Below are 19,980 nucleotides of genomic sequence, written 5' to 3' on the forward strand. Positions count from 1 at the left end.
ATATTGGCTGTGGAGTTCTTCTTGAAGTGCAAAGCCAGTCACTTTGATCTTGACTACATATCATGTTGGCAATTATGTGTTTTTAGCTTCTTATTTCTACATTATTATAGCATTTCCTTTGCTACAACAAATTTTAATGTTGTGTGTTCAACATGTATGTGCATCCATATGAGCAGCCTCAGAATTAAACAACAACACAAGGAGAAAACTCAAACATGGCAAATCGACAAAATAAAAACAGACACATTTCTGGCTTTGTCAGTCAGTGCACAGCCTTACCACTAAATTCATTCTGAGGTTGCTGCTTACCTTCAGAATGTGAACTAGATTCTCTCTTCTTCTTACTTCTTTTTTTCTCAGCTGTCCAACTGTAATCTTGTACCCAGCGCTTTAAAACTAAGCCCCATAGTTCATGAAGAGAATGAACTTCTAAATACTCTTCCATGCATACTTCTTCATCACTAAAGACTCCACAGGTACGCAGTTCACGGCCCAGGACAGCCAAGACAGCCGGGAGTTTGCTTAATTTTTTATGCATAATATTCCACAGCAGAGTACTTGGAATTTCTTTTTCTGGAAGTGCCTGGTGTTTCTGGAGGATTCTACCTCTGACTGTGTCTGATGGACAAGTACAGTGGAGTACTTGAACATCTTGCCGGTGGATAATGCTTTTGTAGGACAGATCAGAAAATGTCGTGGACAATACACACTTGCAGTTTGGTGGCAATACTGGCATCCACTGAAACTCTTTCACCTGTAATAGGGAAAATAAAAGAAATTACAAAATAAGACCATGCATAAAACTATCTATATATATATATAATGTTTATTGTACTTCTTTTGTTAAGTGAAGCAGGCTGAGTGATGCAGACTTCTAAAGCCATCAGATTGTAACTCACTTATCCAGTTTGGATGTGCCGGAAACAGGCACAACCATCCCAGTAGCACCAGGTAAAAAGTGGCAACTCCCTAGTGCCAATCCATTGCAGGGTACATGCACACAAAACTTTATTCCATTTCCATTTTTTGTTTAGCTGACCATTTTTTCCCCAAACTCAAAGTTATAGTAGCACAGTAGGCTGGGTTGCCACTCCCAGTACTTGAACTCCAGGTTGTTATTTCTCAGGAGACTCAAACTTTTACATTCCAGCTGACCGCCAGCTTCCCCAAGCTATGCCATAGATTAGTTGCATTATCCAACAACAGACTCCCACACAACTGCAAAGTTTGAGAAATGTACCATTGGAAGAAATAACACTGACTACATATAAAACATATTAATGTGAGATTCTAAAATTTGATTTAGGCAGCTAAATGAGGATCCATAATCAAAAACCAGAACAACAAATTCAAAAGTATGTAGATATACTAACAATAAGGCACAATAATTTTCAGGCCTGGAACACAGTGTAATACTACATAAAGTAGGTAAGTTAGCTTATCAAAAATCCAAAAGCAAAAACAGAATAAGTCAAAATGCTTTACAAAATTATATTTTTTAACAATACAGTATTAATATTATTTAATCTAATATAATTTAAAATGAAAATCTGCTTTTTGGGACTGCCAAATTATTAACTGAGACAAGTCCAGGGTCAAAAAATATGAGGCAGATTGCAAGTTAAACTGCAGACAAGATATGATTTGGGTTGGAGTTTTTGATTTCCTTTCCTCTGTTCTCAACTAGAAATAAAAAATGATAATATTAGTGGATTTATGCAGCCATGATTGTTATGTTAAACAAATTGAAATAGTTTATTTTAATGTGTGTTTGCATAAGCAAAGGATTTTGGTATACAGCGTTAAAGCAGGAGATGTCTAGAAACGCCTTGAACTTATATTCAGTGAAGAGCACTATACAGACACAACTGAGATGAAAAAAGGGGTGGTATTCAAATACTTGCTGTTCGATTGACTGACAAATTTAAATTAGCCTGATGTGATCTCAGTATTCCCTTTGAGGGTCTTTCATCACATCCAGTACTTGTTAATGTCTTAGATCTGTTGCTACTGGGATAGACCCCACATCTATACTGGATACAGCAGGAGTAGAAAGTGCTTCAAAATAATTAAAGAAATTTACATACAAAACACAACGATATTATTTAATAATTTTCACAATACAAGCACAGTCCAAGACCTAAACTATCAAACATCACTATCAAACAAAACTTTGAATTATGTAACAATTTTATTATGTCATACAAGAAAATTAAACCAAACAAAAATAAAAACATGCATTTCATATTGAGAAAAAGTGCAAATAATGAACTACTAAACAACAATGTTCACAAATCAAAAATTGTAAATCCTAAAAACAAAGCCAAATTTAAAAATAAAAAATAATCCAAAACAACAGTGGTCAGAAGATTCTAAAGGGGACAAAGAAGACAGCTACAAAAAATAATGCCACAGAAAAGTAGCTGTGGCTGAAGGTGTGTTAAAAAGCCCTCAGGTAACTGCATACCTGCAGTGTCGTGGATTTTATATTTTATTTTTTGCTCATGCAAACAAAACTTAGCTTACTCTTACAAGGGCAGTTAACAAGCCAATCTGGTGTATGTAACAATCATGTGTTGCTAAACTCTTGTGGAATTTTTAAATAAATATGATGGACGTAAATAACAAGAAAAGAGTAACATCAGAAGAGGGCGAGAGCGACGTCAAGAGGAGAAGACAGAGCAACGTCAGGAAAGGACAACATGCAATATTTTTCATCTGATTGTTAGCTAAAGCATTTCGTGAATATTGATTGCTAAATCAATGCCCTCCTGGGACATTCATCTTTGACATCTTTAACTTTCCATAAGCTTTTTCTAAAGATTATATATATACAGATTTTGCTATCCACATTTTCTTTCATGCTTTTCTCTACTGGTATTACTGTTCTGTAATAAATACTACAGCTTTTAACTTCTATGCTTTGTCTTCATATCCAAGCTTCAAGGTTTATCAAGCTGAGGATGAAGAGTTCTGCCCAATAATGAATAGTGTGGTAAAGTAAGACATTCATTGGTTGATAAATGGCCTTTAATGTGTATGATTGAATATATTCTTGGAGACCAAAGGTAATATTTAGGTCTGAGATATATCTAAGATGTTCATGCCTATGATAAGTAAGTTTCTTGGAAAGTGGACTGTGCATGTGTTATTCATACGGTACTTGTGTGGGTTAAAGTGCTAGGGACTAACGTGCACATGTATATGTCTTTCATATGGTACTTTTGTGGTTAGGATCTATGTGTATGTGTATATCTATGTATGTGTGTGTTATTCTTAAGGTGTCACAGTAAACCAACCTGGTAACAAACTTTCTGAGTACACTTATCCCTGAAGAAAATGGGTAAAGGGTAAGTAGGGGGAAATATCATGATAATACAATACCTAATGGCCAATGTACCTAAGACTATTAATTCAATCAGCAACAACAATAAACAATCAGGACATCAAAGGATAATTAAAAATTACAAAATGAAAACAAGGCAAAAGTAAATGAGTGAGGAAAATAATAAACGCAATAAAAATGAAAAGACAGGTGAGACACTACAATCCTAACAATAATAACTAATAAAAGCATGTTTTAAAACAAATTCAGCTTTATGATTAGCAAAGTTCACACCAAGAATCTGGAGAACATCCTTAAAAGGAGCAGCTAAAGATGTAGTTAAAACTGGGGAACATTAACAACTCAGAGAAAACAGATAATGTTATTAATAATTCAAGCAGTGCTAAAACATGAGTTACTATCAAAAGCATTATTACACAATTGTATAGATGTTTTTAGTGAAAATCCAAAAAAACAAAGAAAAAAATTACAAACTTCCTTGTTGAACATTAACACAAAGGATCTCAGTAACCATCTCAAAAAAGCACTGTCTTCAATCATTTCAAAAGGAACAGCGTAATTAGAGGCAGACACTATTTCTTTAAACTGTTTGCATAGAACATGGAAACATTCCAAAAAGCTGCATAACTAACTGCAAACAGGGAAATGTAACGAGGTATCACTGGAGTAATCAAAAGAAGAGACAGGATGATGGTCAAATGCCAAAAATGACTTGAGAAAATAAAAAAGGTCCTACAACAGAATAAAAAATTCTAGCAAAATTTGCAGTCTGCTGCCATCTCAAGCAGAGTGTACAGAAAGTCAAAAGCCAAAATAACAATCAAAAATTGTCTAAGGACCTTCAAAGCTAACAAGAATAATAAGAAGAGGAAGGAAGCATAAAAACACAAAAGCAAGGGTGACAAGCTAATGCTTAACCAAAAGACTGAGGTGATCAGATGGATGTAAATTCAGGTTACACCTCAAGGCCCTAACTGAGAGATTGAGGATAAAGGGACTAGGGCAGACATCTATGTTGAGATACAAGACAAGGGTGTGCTTGTTATCCCTCCTTTTCACCATTACTAATAAGCCACTCTCTTCTTGTTTCAAAGAAATTGACAAGGTCAGAGAATTAATAAGGAAAGCACAGTTAAAATGTTGTCTCTCAATGCAGGAGTAATGCTATTCTAAATTTCAGATCATTTTACATATTTTCAGAAGATGCTGTAAAAATAACAAACTTGAAAAACCTGTTTGGTGAAAATTTGAATGTCCTCTGGCAGAGCATTAACCAGGAGTTTTCCAAAGAGTTACAGGGATGGATGTAATGCAGTTTAATTATTTACAATGTTTCTACAGGTTCAACATATTGTTTCTTACATTGATATGTCCTTTCTTAAGATGGTAAATGGAATATACTGTATGCTGTCTTTTAAACTGAATAAGAAAAGCCTTGTTTGAGAAAATCACTTGTTGTGCAGCACATAAAGGGCACTGCCAGAGTACCATGAATTGGTAGGCTAGGGGAAGTTGAGAGCATAGCATTACATATGTAACAGAACAAGTTCATGAATTTAAATCAAAAAGGTAACCTACAAAAATTAAAATACTGAACATTACAGGTTATTTTTTTAAGTTTAAACAGCTTGTAAGTACACATAGTGAAGACCTGATCTAACAACCAAGACATACCAAAACATGTTTGTAGCAATGACAAACAACAAATGTCGCAAACAAATTACAAATAAAATTTAAATATGTAGAGAGTTTGGAGGCATGCACCCACCGCACAACAAACCAGCTAGACTGGGACCCGAGTGCAGCAGGTGATACCGCAGCACAACACTAGAACAGTGTGAGTTTTTTTACAGTAGCTGGAGTGCCAATCCTGCTGGATGCAGATTAACGTCATACCCAGGACGAAGCAATTGCAGATTAACAGCCTTGCTCAAGGGCCCAATGAAGTAATGTCACTTCTGGCATTTACAAGATTCGAACCAACAACTTTTTGATTGGCGGCGCAGATCCCTAGCCCCAGAGCCACCACTCCGCCTATGAAATATGTAAATAACAGCTAAGTTTTTTATTATTTTGAAAAACAGTAGTACTGTGCATAATACTAAAAACCAACTGAATGGGAATGAAGCGATTTGAGGGGCTACAAATCACATAAAAAGTTGCTAATCATCAGGAGTCATTATTACCACTTGCCAAAAAGGGATGAATTACAAAAATGGAAAAAAACAAACAGAATATTATCTTTTAAGTTCTGTTTTGACTAGATATATGTAAATGAGGAAAAATTCATGAAAACAAAACAAACAGATATTATCTAAGTTCTATTATGACTAGATGACTAGATAAATGAGGAAAAATTCACAATTTTAAAAGGACGAAAAAGCTGCTGAACAATAAATACATTGCGGTGTACATGATGTGTGCAGCCATGACCAAATGTTTAAAGCCATTTTAGTATATTTTTAATTGACACAACCAAAGAATACTAGCAAGCAAGCAATAAAACAATTGAGTTGGGTGGTGGTTTACTAAAAGCTAAAAATAAATCTCTTAAAATATACTATGTACTTTATACACTTCAGTTCTGTAATCAAATGAGTAAACTCATAAAAGGTTCAATATTAAAATAAGCATTTATTTAAATCTTTGAACAAATTAAGGTACTATATAATTCCTCAATATATTTTGTAATTACCTGTTTTTCCGAAAGTCCAAAAGTGGCTCCTAGTTCATTAATCCCATCAAGCACTAAGAGACATGGTCTCAGTCCAGCTGCACTAACAAATGCTTGCACAACCTGTGGAAACGTCCATAGATCCAATTGATTTTCACTGTACAGTGCATCTGCCTCCTCTATACCTGTCAGTTACAAAGTTGAAATTGTCAGACCGTAAGATAGCAAAATTGTTTACTTATTTGTCTAATGCCTTTATCCAAGTTGACTAACAACATTTCATTTCAACCATTTTTGGTTACATTTCTCATGTTTTTCCACAGACAAGTGCAGTGACTTGCTCATGATCACACAGTGTCAATACCAGGATACGAACCCACAACTTAGGGATTGAAGTCCAAAGCCTTAACCACTGCCTGCCAAATCATAAACAGGCACTGGTTTTAGGTTATTTAAAACACAACCAGGCTACCTAATGATGTCATCTAATAGCTCCTCACCCCTGGGTTATAACTTCAGCCTATGTAATGTGTACAACTTGCATATTCACCCTGTTTCCCATATGGATTTTCTTCTAGCTATTACTTGATTTTGCTACATCCTTATAAGGGGCATGCTTGATTGTTTGGCCTCTCAAAATTGATCCCAGATAAGCAAGTGTATCCAATAATGGATTGGTGTCCATCCAGATTTAGTCCCTGCTTTGTGTCCAATGCTGTCAAGATATACTTCAACTCCTCATATGCCTAAATTAGAGTAACTTAGAGTAAACAAGTCTGCAAGAGAATCAACAAATGGATAAAATGATTTAAGCATCCCCTAGCTAACACTGTTGCCTTATAGGATTTTCAAGACCTGGATTTGATACCCAACATCAATAATCTCTCAATCAAATCATCTTTCATATTCTCTCTATTGTAAATATTGGCTATCTGTGGGTACATTGGTTTATTCCTACATTCCAAAGATGTGCACACTAGGGTTAACTGGTAACTCTAAACTTGCCCTGGCCATGTTTTATGGTGACTGCTCTCTAATCATCTGACATAAAAATCAGAAATGGTTTCTGCCTTGCACCCAATGTTGTCACAATAAGATCTAGCGTCCTGAAACCATATATATATATATATATATATATATATATATATATATATATATATATATATATATATATATATATAAACAGTAAATGTATACCATGTATGCCTCGCAGTTAGGAGACCTGGGTTCACTTCCCGGGTCCACCCTGCGTGGAGTTTGCATGTTCTCCCCGTGTCTGCATGGGTTTCCTCCCACAGTCCAAAGACATGCAGGTTAGGTGCATTGGCAAGCCTAAATTGTCCCTAGTGTGTGCTTGGTGTGTGGGGTGTCTGTTTATATTGTGGTCTGTTGAACAACTCTCATATGTGTATGACCTTGACACATTGTTAGAAATAACTACTGTATTACTCTTTCACGTGTTAAATTGTGAAGACTCCTATTAACTCACGCTGCAAAGATACTGCTTCTGAGCCAGTTGTTGCACATTTGCGACTGACCACTGGCAGCTCACCATAGTGCAAATCTTCAGATGAGATGCATCGTGGTGTAAGTCCATGGCAATTCACTTGGGAATGAGGATAGGATTTGCACTGTGGATGGATGGGTGTGATGGTGGTACGTCACAAAAAAAGTGGGGGCTGATAAAACAGAGAGATCAGTTGCCGTGAGCAGGAATCACTCCACTGACAATGTTCACAAATGGTTTCTGCCTGGCTAACTAAAGGAGTTCTAATACGAGCTCACTCTGCAATGGATTGCTTCTGAGCCAGCTGTTGCAAATTCCCCACTGATCGTCAGCAATTCATCGCAAAGTAAATCTCTGAACTAAGATGCTTCATGGTGTGAGCCCACTTAGCTCACACTGTAAGGAGTTTGCTTCTAAGTCAGATGTTGCAGGTCTGTGACTGACCACTCCCAGTTCACAACAATCTACAAACTCACATGCTTTATAAAGTGAGTCCACAGCAATCCATGTGTCTTCTTATTCCTGGCTGTAAAATCCATGAAGGGTCACCATTGTCAAACATGTCTTAGGTGAAGTATCTGACAAATTTTGTGTACATGAGAAATATAAACATACAACTTTGGAACTGGGGCCGGGAAAAGGGTATGTGTGCAAGAGGACAATGGCCTAGACAACCCTATATGCAACTGAAATAGCTTTGTGGATCAGCGAAGTGAGCTCACCAGTCCAGAATGTAAGTGTGGGAAGTGGGTGCAGTTTGAGTGACAAGAATAAGCAGTGTGTAAAAATGTAACTAATCTTTGTAGTGTGACATCTTTTATGGTGAGCAGAATTTTAAAAGTACTTTGCAAGTGAATTGTAGTACTGATTAATCTAATTCAGACTGGGCAAGTGACTTCCAGGGTCACACAGTAGACCACTGCTGGAATCTGAACCATTCAACTTTAATCGAATGTGTTAACCACAAGACCTCATAGCCTGCTAAAAATGTCATGATTCTTTTTACAGCAAACATGCAATTTCAGGCTAACAAAAATGTTAATTGTTTCATGCCAAATACAGTGGACTAGTAGAAAAGTACATTTTACTTAATTTTTTTACAGTTAGGAAATTTAAGAAAATATTATATATCTTTGGACGATCATTACTGAGTACAAACAGAGTACAGTTAAATTTTTACTTGTACGTGAATATATATATATATATATATATATATATATATATATATATATATATATATACTGTATATATACCCTGTATATATATATATATATATATATATATATATATATATATATATATATATATATATATATATTATAAAAACAATATGTGAATTTCTCGGAGACACTTTAACGTCCCATGAAGGGGTAGGCGAGCGAAGCGAGCAGGTGGCAAAGCCCCCTAATATACTCTGTCTTTGCTGATAATGAAAGTTGGTATTTAACTAAATGCCTTGTTAGTGCTTTCATTCATCAAAGACAAATTTTAATTACATTGTAGATCAGAGGTGCTCAATTATAGTCTTGGAGGTCCACAGTGGCTACAGGTTTTCACTTCAACCAATTTCTTAATTTGAACCCATTTATTTACTACTAAAGCATTACATATTTTGGCTTAATTTTAGTTATCTTGCCTGTTAAAATTCAGAACTCTTAATTTACTATTTTAGTTTTAGCAGATGTATTTAAGTTTTAATTGTTACCTGTTTTCTTAACCAGACATTAGTTATTAATGAAATGCAGATAACCAATACACCAGCAGAACTCTGGCTAACATGCTTCCTTTTAAACATGGGCACATGCACTGTGAAGTATCTGTGTTAAAAATGTTTATAAGTAAATGAGAGGGGAATTGAAAGGACAATTAAGTTTAAATCTGTTCTGGTCCACAAATCACATAGATAATGGTCACAGAAAAGGAAACTCTGTGCAATTAAAACTTCTCTTGGATGAATGAAAGATCTAACAAGCCAAATTGTTAAATATCAAGTTTCATTATCAGCAAGGACTGAGTTCTAAATAGGAAACTGGCTGGAAGGAAAACTTGCAGCCACTATGGCCACCCAGGACCATGATTGAAAACCCCTGCCTTAGAAGAAAGAAATGGTCCACAAAAGGTGTTTATACGACTGTAAATGCTACTCCAGAATCCCCTACACATACTGCACTACAGCCATGACTAACTAGGGAAAGATGTTGACTAATACCATATTGGAAATAATGAAGAGTGGTCAGCAAAGTCCATTTTGAAAACAGCATTAGGCGGACCTGTCACAAAAGGTTATATGATGCATAATAGATTATTCTGAACAAACTGTTGCAATCTTCTTAGGATGTGACTTTTGGACTTTTAAGACTGTTGTAGTCTATACATGTAAGCAGATGCTATAAGTGCAGCCCCATGTCTCTGTGTTGTTTGTACATTGCCTGAGGCAGTGCTTGAAAATACATGGTGGATACTACAGCTTTGAAAATGGTGAAGGGCCTGTCACACAATCTGTTGGTCCTTGTTTTCATCTAGATTTTTTGTAAGACCATTGCTATCAACATCTTTTAATGTGTACTGTAACACATCACACTGACCACCTGAGCTAAATAAAGTGATAATTCAGCTCTTATCAGACTAACCACATTTTTTAAATTGAATAGAAAATGTATTTTTATGGAACTTTTGTGTGTTTTTCTGAGGTTGTTAGTGAACTTCATTTTCATTATCCAGTCCACTTAATTCACTTATAGGGTCATTGGGGGATGGAACCTATCCCAGTAGCATCATGTAAAAATTATGAATTAACCCAGGATTGAATGATACAATAAAATTGATAAATAAGTATGGTGCTAATCAACAATAACAGAGTTTGATGCAATGTATTGGCTTCCTGTCAGTTTTAGAGATCATTTTCAAACCCTTACTATTGCTACCGTTTTAAAAAACTCCAGAATTCATGTTTATGCCACTAACACAGTCATTTACTAATGTCAGATCTTTGATTACCCTCATACAACTTGACTGCCCAGAAATACTCATTCCAATCTTCTTACTGTTGTATTGAAAAAGATAAAGTCAATAAGCAGAATTTATAGCTAGTCATGCTTGAAACTTCCACATTTTGGAGTTTAGAGACACCAATTAACATAAAATACATGTTGGTATTGAGATATAGGATGAAACCAAAGTGAAATGACCACACAAACACAGGGAGACCATGCAAACTTTGTGTGTTGAGTGTGACCAGGCTGAAAATCAAAATCAGGTTACTACATGCAAACGGATGTGACATTCTATAACAATCTTCTGATATTAAATGCAATTACTTTCTAGTCTAATACTGTCATTTTTATTTTCTCATATACAAAGTATAGGAAAAGTATTGTAATCATCCAAAAAATTTGAACTCAAGATTTTTTTTAATTTTATTGTAATCTTTCCATACAAATCGATCAATTTTTACAGAAAATTGGATTGAAAACAAGTCAACCTCCACCCCTGAGAGATAGAGCATGGCCAATGGGGTAACCCTAAATTGATGAGTTTGATAAGCAATAGAGATGAATGGAGAAGAAAAAGAAATGCAGAGATAATTGCTTTCTTTGTGCTTTAAGAGCTTATTCTAAAATATTATTGATTAGACCCTGCCAGGTTTTGAAAAAATTCTGTACAGATCCTCTAACTAAATATTAGATTTTTTCCAATTTCAAATAGTATAAAACATCGGTTTCCCACTGACTTAAAAGAGGAGAGTTAGGATTCTTCCAGTTAATCAGAATAAGTTTGCGTGCCAAAAGTGTAGTGAATGCATTCACAATTTGTTTGTCCTTCTCCACTTTAAACCCATCTGGAAGAACACCAAACACAGCTGTTAATGGGCTAGGAGGGATTGTGACATCAAGGCTGTCTGAAAGGCACTTGGATTGCTGCAATTGGTCCAAAATGATGTTAATTTGGTGCAGGCCCAAAACATGTGACCCAGTGAGGCTGGGACTTGATTGCATCGTTCGCAGGTTGGATCATGCCCTGGAAACATTTTGGAGAGTTTTAGTCAAGACAGATGTGCTCGATATATAATTTTGAGTTGAATAATTGTATGCTTTGCGCATATGGAGCTCGAGTGAAGTCTCTGCAATGTTACTTTCCACTCCTTTTCTGATATATTGATTAAGAAATCTTTTTCCCATTGTCCTCTTGGATCTTTGAAAGGGAGGGACTGTAAAAGAATTTTATATATTGCAGAGATGGTGTCTAAGTCCTTGAAATTGAGCAATATGTTTTCCAGCGTGGACGAGGGTGCAAGATGAGGAAAATCAGGAAGGTTCTGTTTAAAAAAGTTCCTGATTTGAAGATAGTGAAAGAAATGTGTAGCTGGAAAGTTAAGTTTGGAATGTAATTGTTCATAGGATGCAAAAATGTTGTCTATATAAAGATCTCTAAGCAATTTAATCCCAAATTTTTTCCAGATATTAAAAACTGCATATGTTTGTGAGGGTTGAAAGAGGTGGTTCTCTTGCAGAGGTGCCACAGATAACAGCTTCTCCGTCTTAAAATGCTTTCTACATTGGTTCCATATTCTGAGTGAGTGAAGCACAATTGGAGTCAAGATTCTGATGAATCACAACGTTTTAGATCTCCCTGAGTCCGATTTACTTTCTCATAGAGATTGATGAATCACAACGTTTTAGATCTCCCCGGGTCCGATTTACTTTCTCATAGAGAAAGTTTTGTAATCATCCAAAAATTTGATTTCGAGATTTTGATGAATCTTGACGTTTTTGGAATTATGTCTGTGTGCGTGTCTGTGTGTGTGTGTGTGTGTGTGTGTGTGTGTGTGTGTGTGTGTGTGTATGTAAACACGATAAATAGATTGCGCTTTCACCAAATTTTGTATACAAGTGTTAGGTATAAGACGCAGGTTTCTTTCAACTTTTGAGTTATTTCCACTAACCGGAAGTGGTACGTTTTTATTCATGCAGCTGCAGAGTTCGATTTATTCATCTTTACTTTTCTAATAATTGTTCAATATTTTATTAATTTCATTTGATTTGTTGTTGATGATTCTTTAATGTACATAATATAATAATTGTCTTGCGGTTTACTCCTCAAATATCCATCCCCATATCAGAATATATAAGAAAGTCAAGGGGAGACCACACCTGATTTGTTTGCCTTTTAAAGTACCAAATGAAATGGAAACCTATGAAAGTTAACTTCCATCATAGGATCCACTCACCTATACAGTTGTGCTTGAAAGTTTGTGAACCCTTTAGAATGTTCTATATTTCTGCATAAATATGACCTAAAACATCATCAGATTTTCACTCAAGTCCTAAAAGTAGATAAAGAGAAACCAGTGAAATAAATGAGACAAAAATATTATACTTGGTCATTTATTTATTAAGGAAAATGATCGAATATTACATATTTGTGAGTGGCAAAAATATGTGAACCTCTAGGATTAGCAGTTAGTCTGAAGGTGAAATTAGAGTCAGGTGTTTTCACTCAAAGGGATGACAAACAGGTGTGAGTAAGCACCCTGTGTTATTTAAAGAACAGGGATCTATCAAAGTCTGCTCTTCACAACACATTTGTGGAAGTGTATCATGGCACGAACAAAGGAGATTTCTGAGGACCTCTGAAAAAGAGTTGTTGATGCTCATCAGGATGGAAAAGGTTACAAAACCATCTCTAAACCATCTCTAAAGAGTTTGGACTCCACCAATCCACAGTCAGACAGATTGTGTACAAATGGAGGAAATTCAAGACCATTGTTATACTCCCCAGGAGTGGTCGACCAACAAAGATCACTCCAAGAGCAAGGCGTGTAATAGTCAGCGAGGTCACAAAGGATCTCAGGGTAACTTCTAAGCAACTGAAGGCCTCTCTCACATTGGCTAATGTTCATGTTCATGAGTCCACCATCAGGAGAACAATGAAAAACAATGGTGTGCATGGCAGGGTTGCAAGGAGAAAGCCACTGTTCTCCAAAAAAAACATTGCTGCTCGTCTGCAGTTTACTAAAGATCATGTAGACAAACCAGAAGGCTATTGGAAGAATGTTTTCTAAACGGATGAGACCAAAATAGAACTTTTTGGTTTAAATGAAAAGCGTTATGTTTGGAGAAAGGAAAACACTGCATTCCAGCATAAGAACCTTATCCCATCTGTGAAACATGGTGGTGGTAGTATCATGGTTTGGGCCTGTTTTGCTGCATCTGGGCCAGGACGGCTTGCCTTCATTAATGGAACAATGCATTCTGAATTATATCAGAGAATTCTAAAGGAAAATGTCAGGACATCTGTCAATGAACTGAATCTCAAGAGAAGGTCGGTCATGCAGCAAGACTACGACCCTAAGCACACAAGTCGTTCTAACAAAGCTGCTCTGTATGGTGGAATAGGCTAAAATTCCTCCAAGCCGGTGTGCAAGATAATGATCAAAAGTTACCGGAAACGTTTAGTTGCAGTTATTGCTGCAAAGGGGGGTCACACCAGATACTGAAAGCAAAGGTTCACATACTTTTGCCACTCACAAATATATAATATTCGATCATATTCCTTAATAAATAAATAAGTATAATATTTTTGTCTCATTTGTTTAACTGGTTTCTCTTTATCTACTTTTAGGACTTGAGTGAAAATCTGATGATGTTTTAGGTCATATTTATGCAGAAATATAGAACATTCTAAAGGGTTCACAAATTTTCAAGCACAACTGTACATGCCCAGGGCCAATTAATAGTTGACAATTACTCACATCTTTAGATTGCACATCTTTAGAAGTGTGAGAGGAAAACAAGAGTGACAGGAGAAACACTCACACACAGAGAAGTGGAGAACAGAAATGTTCATATGGGCAATGGCAGGGTATATGCCCAGGGTTTTGCCCAGAGGGGACTGGGCGGTCTCATGGTCTGGAATCCCTACAGATTTTATTTTTTTTCTCCAGCCGTCTGGAGGTTTTTTTTTGTTTTTTCTGTCCCCCCTGGCCATTGGACCTTACTCTTATTCTATGTTAATTAATGTTGACTTATTTTGTTTTCTTATTGTGTCTTTTATTTTTCTATTCTTTATTATGTAAAGCACTTTGAGCTACTGTTTGTATGAAAATGTGCTATATAAATAAATGTTGTTGTTGTTGTTATATGATTCAAAACCAGGACCTGGATCCTCGAGGCATCAGCACTAATCATTGTGCCACAGTGCCAACCTATTTACTAAAGATTAGTAAAGAAGAGAAGAGTGGTGGCTCTGAGGCTAGGGATCTGCACTGGCAATTGGAATGTTGCCGGTTCGAATCCTGTAAATGCCAAAAAGGGACTCTGCTCTGTTGGGCCCTTGAGCAAGGCCCTTAACCTGCAATTGCTGAGCGCTTTGAGTAGTGAGAAAAGTGCTATATAAATGCAAAGAATTATTAAAGATGATATATAAATAATATTAGAATATTACAGTAGAAGAAACTAATTCAGAGCTTGGAAAACTACAACTTTCAAAATTAGTAACAGAAATCCAAAAATGTGACAGATAATTACCAAAGTGTTTGCAACGGAGCTTTCTGGTGCAGTATCTAAGAAACAGCTGGATATCAGAAGCAGGGGAACTGGTTCCAACATAGTGCGATAATACCAGCATTTCTTGGTGGTTTTGTGTAAACATCTCTAACCAGTTGGCAAGGAGTGAAGATTTACCACATCCTTTTGCTCCATATAAGAGAAGGATAGACTTCTGTGCTGACTTCATTTGAGGCTGTAAGCTATAAAGTAAAAAAGGCATTAAGAACTTCAAGAAAGGACATAAGATTTAAATACCTCTATTATAATCATTTAAAGGGGCTTTTTTGGGATAATCCTTCCGAAATCAAGTAATCAAAACAAGGGATAAAACCAAATTTATTGTCAGTATATAATCTGCATCAAAACCATAATAATCGTTTGTTCCTCTAAGTATTTTGTTTCTTCACTGCCAAATATGGGTCTCTTTTAAGTAAAGTTCAGATAATGAAACAACTAGTTTTATAAAGCTGGGCCACAGTAGAGTTACGTGCATGTACAGTATATGCAAAGTAACAAAAGAAGTGGTTGAGCAACTGTGTGATCCACAATCAATTGTTACAAAACTCAAACCCCACCAGCCCCTGACAATACGGAGTGCAGCTGCCATTGTGATATGTACCATCTTGTACCAATGTTGTCCCATTAAAGGTTGTGCAAGCTGTAGCCTAGCAAATCAGCTTTGGTTTTATTATAAATCAACCCTGAATATTCTGAAAGAAATAATCAGTAATCAAAAAGATGCAAAGGTGCACAAGACTAAATATTTTACAAATGTTCAATCTGCAGAAATAACATGCTAATAAGAGACACGTTTGAGTCAGTACTGAATTCAACAATAAACCAAGGAAGACTAGAATTCTTGTAATGCATTTACCTGTACAGAGCTCACTGTAAAATAATACATATGTTAAGGCACAATGCAAGATCCAATGTGAATATTGCACACCAAGAAGTAGAAAGCTAGTACATAGAATGTATATGACATCTGATTGATATGGAAGTACCACACATACATACTTACTGACTCAGCAAAACTCTTGCTTATAGGTATTTTGCTTATTTTTGCCACAAAGGCAATATGAGTTTGCCTTCATAGCTCCCTCCAGAGAGCCCAACTGACATTTGTACTACAGTAGCTGATTGATATGGAAGTGCTGGACGTACATACTTCCCTCTGCAGTAAAACTGTCACGTAAAGGAATAGACAAGGGTGTTGCTAAAGTGGGAGGTGTGTTTAACAATACTCAAGTATTTTTCTCATGTAAGAGCTAGCATTACAAAAGCTGAATTTTCTTATTGTATTTTCTTATATTACAAATAGGGCCCTTCTAAATGTATAATAATATTGCAAGATCTTATCCTGATGAAACACCATACCTTCTGCTTTGCAAGTCAAGTTGAGTTTTAATCATTGAAGAATTTACTTAATCAAAAATAGAACTGGCAGCATTCTGTCTTTTAGATCATTACAATGTAAGGTCATGCTGGAGGTACTCAATTCTTCAACAGATGGAAATCAGCTGACATATTTGCCATAAGCTCAGTACATTCTAATCAGAACAGGTTCTTAAAGTGACAAATGCAGTTGTATCACTCCGTTACCTACTGGAAAATATAAATGCAAAACATTGGCATTCAAGCTGGGGAAGGTAAGGGAATGTTGTTTTCATCAAAAAAACATTGTAATCATCGCTTTCATTATTTTGCACACATAACAGTTGTGGCGGACCGCTAAAGATCCTGCCCAGCTGAGACGCCTGGAAGGACCGGGAGGGGGACAATACCTCCCCTGGGCAATGAGAGGGCAGCCTTCCTGGTCTGTATGAGCTTGGAAGTTCATTCCTGTTTGGGCCTGTGGCCACCGCCAGGGGGCACCTGGACAATTATGGAACCCTGGACGGCAGCACATCACGGACCACCTAGTGCACATCCACGTCATTATAAAAGGGGCCACCTTCCCTCCAGTAGAGCAGCCAGAGTCGGGAGGAAGAAGACAGAGCTTGGAAGGAGAGGACTAAAGGTGGCAGAAATAATGAGAGACTGAAGGAAAGAAGGGACTGAGTTTGCTGATTAGGGCATTGTGAGGTGCCGTGTATTATTGAAGACTGTAATAAACGTGTGTGTTCTGGACATTCGGTCTGTCTGTCTGTGTTCGAGGAGTGTCTTACCACACAGCTTAACTGTATGTGCAGAAGTGTCATGAAATGAGACCACCAGCTACAGAAGATGCCTCAGTAGTAACACTCACAAAAACAGCTCTCAAAGATGTTAAAACTTAGTCAGTCTGAATTCTGCTGAAGGAAATTGTCAGTCATTAAGAAGCTGAGTTAAACGACAAAACAGGAGGCAACTTTAATGACTAGAATTCAAAATACAGTTGTGAACTCGATAAGACCCAAATTATTTGGCTTTACTCTGTATAATAAAGAAATCAGAATCAACTCAACTAGTGTCATTGACCTGTGTAAGCCTCACGAGTAGATGACTACCTACTTTATTATACAGAAATTCTTAAAGACGACAACGTTTTTCTGTCTCACGCACAGAATTCTTAACAGCTGGTGGATTAGAATAAAACCTCTAGCAACTCCATGAACCCCAAACTCTATTCAGTGGGTTTTATAATGGACGGATATATAGATTATAATTAGGAGAAATATTGATTGCTTTCTGGTATATAGTGTATATGATGGTTAATAAAACAAACATAGATACTACATTAGGCAGGAACCACTAGATTTCAAATTGTTCAGCAGTTCTAACTTCTTACAGCATTTCCAGGTACCTGTTTTCTTCAGTATCACAAGCTTCTGAACTTGAAAGCACAAATGCATCCAACTTTTCAAAAACCAGCTGAGACTCAGGTGAGGAAACAAATGACTTAGAACAGCGCTTTGTAAAAGCTTTACTGAGCACTTGGATTAAACTGTCTTCATAACCTACAAAGAAAATAACAACATTAAACCATCTAAATGAAACCCAGCCACTCTGCATATTAATTAGCAAGAACCCAAGAAGTAATTGGTATAGTTAATGAAAATAAGACGATTAACAATTTTTTTTTTTTGGCTCAGATATGCTTCAGAATGTTCCATTCAAAGCTGAAAAAGATAAAATGGGTTTGACTGCACTTGTTATTAAACTTTAGGCATTTTCTGGATTTTGTCAAAGCATTTGCTTTTCATGCTGTACAAAATAATATTACTGTATAAATAAACAAATGACATTTGTTAGACTGACAAAAATGTAAGATGTGTCAATTACTTGGGCTACTGCATCAGATACTGTACATGCATATCTGACTGTTTTATCTAAAGCTATCTACAAATCACAATGGTGCTGTTGTTTCTGTATTTATACAATGTCAGCCAAGGCTTATTCCCTCTCTGCCCTGACTAAAAGCCCACTTTGAGGACCATCTGGAATTCACCAGTCCAGTTATTGGTCATTTCACCTTAAAGTTCAGGAAGCAAATCAATACTATATCAAATCCCCCATAAAATACAGATTTTCTACAAAATTTGAACAAATGTGAAAAAAAACTTAATGAGGTTAATGCCATACCTGTTTTTTATAAGAGGAACTATTTGTCAAGACCAAGAGTATGTTATTTGCTTTGAATGAGATGGTGTTAATTAGGTTTTCCTACAGATTGTGTTTTTTGCCAGATACACAATGAGTGGCAGTGTAGAGAGTTTTATTATACTTTGTACACATAACATTAAATCTGAATGCAATTAATTACACTGCACTACATTTTTAATAAAAAGCCCTAGATTTTTGAAAGACCCAAGCCACCTGCACATTGCACTTTTGCACACACACAATAAAAAAAATTCTTAGAAAAATGAAAAAGGCAGAATGTACAACAGAGCAGACTGAAGCAGCAAAAAACAATTATCAAAATTTTTAATGCATGATGAGTCGCTCTGGTGGAGGATATGGCAATAAAAGAAATTGGGATAACATTTCTGAGTGAGTAAACTTACTGAAACTTACTGGTACCAATCAATCCATAAATACTTTGGGAGAACACGTAAGATTTATGCAGACCCTGATGCTGTAAGGCACAAATGACGACTCTGTGCTACCACTCTGCCCATGATAAAACATCTGTAAACAACAGCTTAAATCAATGTCTTTGGCCGAATGCTACTAGCTTACCTGAGAAGCCAGAGTGTCTAATTCTTTAGTAACTGCAGTGCCTTAAAGGCTCAAGAGGGTCCTCTTGTGAAGCCCTCCATTGTTGGTAAAACTGGGTTAAAGTAATGATTTGGAAATAAAGATAGTCCCACTCGGCAAGTAGCCTGATATTAGAGGTGCCTAGGGTTAAATATGTGGGATGCAATACAGACACTGAGAAAAAGTAAGTGGTTACAGTTAACAGCTGTATACTTTAGATGATTTTGATGTTTCTTGCATTAAGAAAAGCACCTATGAGTTTAGTTGGTACTTTTTATGTTAGGTGTATATCATAGTTGATTTGAGAATACAATAAAACAATACAGAAAAGTTCTATACCTGTAATTCTAAAAATGATGACACCTTTGCTACCTACATTTTCACCCATTTCAACAAACATCAGCAAAGTGCACTCACAAGTGCCAGGTGAGATTGGCACCACCTGGTGTGAGAAACCTTACCCACTCAAGAAACCAAACGATGAGAACAGCTCAGATTTCCCAATACAATTTTAAAAGAGGAAAGACAAAGTGGTACACCTTGAGAAGACTTTAAAATCCACAAAAGTTTGTCTGCCTTCTAGATTATTGATGGTATATTATAGACTTCCTGAAAGTGGGGCAGTATTTACGTGCTGTGGCTTCATCAGTACTAAATAGGGGGTGCTTTTATTCTGTGGCTTCCCAAGGCCATAATAAGATCTTTTGTCTTGGCAGTACCCCAT

At 36.3% G+C, this 19,980-nt stretch overlaps 1 protein-coding gene across 2 annotated transcripts in view; it reads right to left on the reverse strand.

Moving 5' to 3' along the window:
- LOC120534313 (putative tetratricopeptide repeat protein 41) overlaps window positions 1-19,980 on the reverse strand; it is a 98,894-nt gene that overhangs the window by 55,292 nt on the left and 23,622 nt on the right. For both annotated transcript variants that reach the window (XM_039761808.1, XM_039761807.1), the window contains exons 3-6: window positions 17,860-18,013; window positions 15,054-15,274; window positions 6,042-6,205; window positions 310-754 (exon numbers count right to left, since the gene is read on the reverse strand). In XM_039761808.1, the coding sequence (XP_039617742.1) occupies window positions 310-754; window positions 6,042-6,205; window positions 15,054-15,274; window positions 17,860-18,013 (984 nt within the window). The remainder of the gene's footprint in view (window positions 1-309; window positions 755-6,041; window positions 6,206-15,053; window positions 15,275-17,859; window positions 18,014-19,980) is intronic.

Source organism: Polypterus senegalus, chromosome 8 (assembly GCF_016835505.1).
Source record: "Polypterus senegalus isolate Bchr_013 chromosome 8, ASM1683550v1, whole genome shotgun sequence".
In the NCBI taxonomy this organism is placed as follows: domain Eukaryota; kingdom Metazoa; phylum Chordata; class Cladistia; order Polypteriformes; family Polypteridae; genus Polypterus; species Polypterus senegalus.